The 6000-nt window shown below is 55.1% G+C and overlaps 1 protein-coding gene across 3 annotated transcripts in view; it reads left to right on the top strand.

Moving 5' to 3' along the window:
• Positions 1 to 6000, top strand: part of FBXL18 (F-box and leucine-rich repeat protein 18) — a 31051-nt gene that overhangs the window by 6427 nt on the left and 18624 nt on the right. For all 3 annotated transcript variants that reach the window (XM_012731936.1, XM_004691922.1, XM_012731937.1), the window contains exons 2-3: positions 1576 to 1791; positions 2930 to 4473. In XM_012731936.1, the coding sequence (XP_012587390.1) occupies positions 1576 to 1791; positions 2930 to 4473 (1760 nt within the window). The remainder of the gene's footprint in view (positions 1 to 1575; positions 1792 to 2929; positions 4474 to 6000) is intronic.

Genomic DNA, 6000 nt, shown 5'->3' with positions numbered 1-6000 from the left:
ATTGTAATGCCTCCATTTTGATTTTTCTTAGACATGAGGGTTTTGGCTATTCGAGGTTTTTTGTTGTTCCATATGAATCTCATCAATATTTTTTCTATTTCATTAAAGAATGTCATTGAGATTTTTATGGGGATTGTGCCATCCATTTTTAACACAGACTGTAAGATTTGAAGATGTCCTGAGTCTAGGAAGAGCTGTTGCCTGCTATTAAGGACCTTAGGGTTTCTTGGCGCGGGTCCTCCTGACTTGCTTTCCTGCAGTGACAGTGCTGGCTCAAGCTGCTGTCCTCCGTGGCTCTGAGGACATGATTCACGGTGACTCACACATACACCATGGCCTCCCTGGTTGGCGAAACACTGGTATTCCCAAGTCTTACTGTTTCTTTTCTTTTTAAAAAAGATTTATTTTTTGTATACAGAACTGGGGTCTAGGCCAGCTGTGCAGGGGGTGAGAGGATTCACCAGAGACAGAGTGGGGAGCAGAACAGGCAGATGGACAAAGTACACTGCTGAGGGGAGCAGCAGGCAAGACAGGAGAGGTCTGCCGCGCCCTGTGGGTCAGCTTCCTGGCTGGGGATCGAACTCATGGTAAAATGGCTTTAGTTTCTTAGTGCTGTGCTTTAACCCACTTTGCCACCAGGGAGGGCCCTGAGTTTTTTTTTTTTTTTAAGATTTATTTATTTATGCATATACAATTGGGGTACAAGCCAGAGGTGCAGGGGTGGTGAGAGGCTTCAGCCGAGACAGAGTGGGGAGCAGAACAGGCCGAGCGACAAAATACACAGCTGAGGGGAGCAGCGTTCGGGCCAGGAGAGGTCTGCTTTGCCGTGTGGGTCACCTCCAGGGCCGGCGATCAAACTTGCACTGAAGTGGCTGCAGCCAGCATGCAGTGCTGCGTCCTAACCCATTGCACCACCAGGGAGGGCCCCCTTGTTTGACTTTTGAACAGAGTGAAGTAATAGCATTTCAAAACCAGAGAACCTTGGCTGGTGGTCATATGGTTTCATCTGAAACAGCTCAGACTTGACTAGTCTTTTAGTAGAAAAAAAATATATATATATGTATATATATATATTTAAAGATTTATTTATGCATACAAGAACTGGGGTATAGGCCTGAGGTGCAGGGGTGGGGGTGATAAGATTCACCAGAGACAGCGAGGGTAGCAGAACAGGCAGATTGACAAAGTGCACTGCTGAGGGGAGCAATGGATGAGCCAGCACCACGTGGATCACCTCTCTGCCTGCGGATCTAACTCATGGTGAGGCTGCTATGGCTGGCTTCAGCTTCATAGTGCTGCAGTTTAACCTGCTGTGCCACCAGGGAGAGCCCAGAAAAGATATTTAAAAAAAAAAAAAAATTAGAATTTCACTTGGAATCTTTCTTTGGGAGAGAAATGTTGGTTTACATGTCTCTGAGGATTGTCATGAGTTCTTGTTTTGCAGTTCAGATTTTGGTTAAAACACCTTCTTTGCCATGGACCGTGGTGAGGCCTCTCTTGGCTCCTCTCCCTGGGTGGAGAGGCCTGACTGAGGCTGTGGGACTTCTGAGAGAATTTGTGCCCCCTCCTTTTCAGGATAAGTCCAGCGATGGTGAGGGGTCCCCTGCAGCAGCCACTGTGGCAGGTGGCACCCACTTGTTGGGCTTCTCCGACGAGATCCTTCTGCACATCCTGAGCCATGTTCCCAGCACAGACCTGATCCTGAATGTCCGGCTCGTCTGCCGGAAGCTGGCGGCCCTGTGTTTGGACAAGAGCCTCACTCACACTGTGCTGTTGCAGAAGGACTATGAGGTGAGGTTACTTGGATCCTGAGGGCAGGTGTGGGGTGGGAGTGCAGAGGTGGGGAACAGCCAGGAAGTGGGATGCTGTAGCTGATGAAGAGGGAGGTAGATGGCAGAGTCCTGCTCAAGACAGCCTCCAGATAAATCTGGGATCCATTTTGTATTACTCTTCTGATGTGGTGTGAGGTAAAGGTCCAGCTTCATTAAGCTGTTCCAACGCCCCTTATTGAAGAGATTATCATTTCCTTATTGAATCGCCTTGTAACCTTTGTTGAAAATCAACTGACCAAGTATCTCTTTTTTTTAAAAAAAGATTTATTTATTAATGCATACAAGAACTAGGGGTACAGGCCAGAGGTGTGTGTATGTGTGGCGGGGGGATAAGATTCACCAGAGGCAGAGTGGGGAGCAGAGCTGGCAGATCTATGGAAACACTGCTGAGGGGAGCAGTGGGTGGGTCAGGAGAGGTCGTCTGCACCATGTGGGTCAGCATCCTGGCTGGGGATTGAGCTGTTGCTGCAGTAGCTGCGTGTATCTTCACAGTGCTGCACTTTAACCCATTGCACCACCAGGGAGGGCCCCATGACTGGTTTCTTTCACTCAGCATCATGTCCACACAGTTTGTCCGTGTGACAACACGTGTCAGAACTTTATTACCTCTGTGCTGACTCGCATTTTATTATGTGGAGAGGCCACATGTTTATCTGTTTGTCAGTGGTGGACTCTTGGGTTGCTTTCACCTTTTGGTTAGTGTGACTAATGCTCTGTGATCATGTGTAGTGTCAGGTCGAGTTCCTGTTTTTAGATCCCTTGGGTGCACACCGAGGAGTGGAATCTCTGGGTCACACTCTAATTTTCTGAGGAACATTAAAGGAAAATTTGTGAGGAAAGTTTGGTGAACCTTTCTCACAGGGGCAATACTATTTTATGTTCCCATCTAGCTGGGAACTTCCGACTGTCAGCGTGAGCTTATTGTCAGGCGGGGACAGAGGCACCAGTCTTCCCAGCGTCCCTGCGGGTGTCCTCCCTCAGCTTTTAGAGCTCCTTGATTGATGTGAAGGAGTGTGACCAGAGCGGGTGAAGGTACAGGAGACACCTGGCACTCAGACCTTCCCTCCTCCTTCTGGCGACTCCATCCTGTCTTGCAGGCCAGCGAGGACAAGGTGAAGCGGCTAGTGAAGGAGATTGGCCGAGAGATCCAGCAGCTCAACATGGCTGGCTGCTACTGGCTGTCGGGCTCCACCATCGAGCATGTGGCCCGCTGCCGCGGCCTGGTAAAGGTGAACCTTTCTGGCTGCCATCTGACCTCTCTGCGCCTCTCCAAGATGCTATCAGTCCTGCAACACCTACGCTCGTTGGCCATCGACGTGAGCCCAGGCTTCGATGCTGGCCAGCTGAGCAGCGAGTGCAAGGCCACGCTGAGCCGCGTGCGGGAGCTGAAGCAGACACTGTACACCCCATCCTATGGCGTGGTGCCCTGCTGCACCAGCCTGGAGAAGCTGCTGCTCTACTTTGAGATCCTGGACCGCACGCGCGAGGGAGCCATCCTCTCTGGCCAGCTCATGGTGGGCCAGAGCAACGTGCCCCACTACCAGAACCTGCGCGTCTTCTATGCCCGCCTGGCCCCAGGCTACATCAACCAGGAGGTGGTGCGGCTCTACCTTGCTGTGCTCAGTGACCGCACGCCCGAGAACTTGCACGCCTTCCTCATTTCCGTGCCTGGCAGTTTTGCTGAGAGCGGCGCCACCAAAAACCTGTTGGACTCCATGGCCCGCAACGTGGCGCTGGACGCCCTGCAGCTGCCCAAGTCCTGGCTCAACGGCTCGGCCCTCCTGCAGCACATGAAGTTCAACAACCCGTTTTACTTCAGCTTTAGCCGGTGTACTCTGTCCGGTGGCCACCTGATCCAGCGGGTCATCAACGGAGGGAAGGACCTCCGGAGCCTGGCGAGCCTGAATCTCAGTGGCTGTGTTCACTGCCTGGCCCCAGACTCCCTGCTCCGCAAGGCGGAGGATGATATTGACAGCAGCATCCTGGAGACGCTGGTGGCGTCCTGCTGCAACCTGCAGCACCTCAATCTCTCGGCCGCCCACCACCACAGCTCCGAGGGCCCGGGCCGGCACCTGTGCCAGCTGCTGGCCCGGCTGTGCCATCTGCGCTCCCTGTCACTGCCGGTGTGTTCTGTGGCTGACTCGGCGCCTCGGGCCGACCGAGCACCCGCCCAGCCTGCCATGCATGCCGTGCCCCGCGGCTTTGGCAAGAAGGTCCGCATCGGCGTGCAGTCCTGTCCCAACCCCTTCTCGGGGCAGGCGGTCCCTCAGCCCTCCTCCGTGTTCTGGTCCCTGCTGAAGAACGTGCCCTTTCTGGAGCGCCTCGAACTGATTGGGTCCAACTTTTCTTCTGCTATGCCACGCAATGAGCCAGCCATCCGAAACTCCCTCCCGCCCTGTAGCCGCGCACAGAACGTGGGGGACTCCGAGGTGGCTGCCATTGGCCAGTTGGCCTTCCTGCGGCACCTGACACTGGCCCAGCTGCCCAGCATTTTGACTGGCTCTGGGCTGGTCAGCATTGGCCTGCAGTGCCAGCAGCTCCAGTCCCTCTCGCTGGCCAATCTGGGCATGATGGGGAAGGTAGTCTACATGTCGGCCCTCTCCGACATGCTGCAGCACTGCAAGCGGCTAAAGGACCTCAGGTAAGGGGCCCCCACAGCTGCCCCCTGGCTCCACCGGCCTTGAGGCGCCTTTGGGGCTGGCAGAGGGAATGCGGTAGCAAGGAGCTGTTTATTTAGTGCATTCGTACCTCCTGCGCATCCTGGAGCTAGAGGTGACTGAGGCGCAGACCTGTCCCTTGGGCAGCAGGGCACAGGGCCTTGTGTGTCTCCCTGTCCCCAGGCCAGTGGTGCTCATTTGGTGCCTTGGCCATTCGTCCAGTATAGGACTTTTGGGTGCTCCTGAGCCACACAAAACAGACACAGCTATGTCCTTGCAGACCTGCGCGCTCCCCCGAGATGCTGTTGGCCGACAGTAGATGAGCCAGAGCTGAGCTGGAGCAACAAGGCTTTGCCATGCTCAGCTTGGAGCCTTCCAGAGCCTCTGCCAGGCTGGATGTCACCCCCTCTCTGTCACAGCCCTTAGCACAGCACATCCCGGGGCGCCTAGTCCCTGCTAGACCTGGGTGGGTGGTGAGACAGAGGGCCCAGCCGGCCTTGCAGACAGCAGAGCCTCGTGTTCTCCTGCCGCGCCAGCGTGCCCTGGACTTGCAGCTCCGCTCTCAGCCCGCACCTCCACAGAGCCCCGCCTCTGGGGAGAAGGGGTTACTTATGCTGTGTCTTGTGTGTGCCAGTTAACTCTGGCTTTGAGAACTATGATGCTGCGTTTTCAGAATCCCCCAGTTTAGAAATCTAAGTCAAAGTTAGCTTCATGTGTGTTTTGCGTTGTTTGCTAAACAGCCCAAGGTCATAGCCCTGTGCCACCCTCCGGATGTGGCCGCCTTGGCCCTGACACCGGGGCCTACTTGGAGGCGCAGAATGACCTGAGACAGTGAAGGCTGCGCGGGGCAGTTTGTCATCCATTCCAGGACTTTAGGAGCCTCGGGCTGCTCCAGCACAGGGCCCCCCGCAGGAGTGAGGGCTGTGGACTGAGTTTTCTCTTCCCTCTCCCTGCGCACTGCCGTCTCGGTGTTCATTTCTCTGGCATAGGCCCCTCTCCTGCCAGGTTGGGGTGGGCGCCAGCTGCCTGCCAGGAGTGGAGGAAGGACTCCGACCACAGACAGCCCCCACCACCCTTCTCCCCCACACCACAGCCTGGAGTCCTGTCTGGAAGCTCTTGCTGTCTTCTTGCTGCATATCCCTGCAGCCTTCAAGAACTGCTTCCTTTTTTCTTACTGTCCATCTCTGTCCATGCCTCCTCACACTTGTCTCTTCCTGTGCCTTAACTGGAGATGGGGCTCTGTGGAGGTGCGGGCTGAGAGCGGAGCTGCAAGTCCAGGGCACGCTGGCGCGGCAGGAGAACACGAGGCTCTGCTGTCTGCAAGGCCGGGCTGGGCCCTCTGTCTCACCACCCACCCAGGTCTAGCAGGGACTAGGCGCCCCGGGATGTGCTGTGCTAAGGGGTGTGCCACCGGCCTTTCTGGAAGATCATAAACGTGTGCTCAGTGGATGTTGTGTAACTTGAGGCTGCAGTTGGATTCCTTCATTTAACAAAAAATTACCCATATCTGC

Source organism: Condylura cristata, unplaced genomic scaffold, assembly GCF_000260355.1.
Source record: "Condylura cristata isolate star-nosed mole 26May11 unplaced genomic scaffold, ConCri1.0 scaffold00032, whole genome shotgun sequence".
In the NCBI taxonomy this organism is placed as follows: Eukaryota; Metazoa; Chordata; class Mammalia; order Eulipotyphla; family Talpidae; genus Condylura; species Condylura cristata.
The sequence above is the reverse complement of the archived record's forward strand: the minus strand, read 5'-3'. Positions and strand labels throughout refer to the sequence as shown.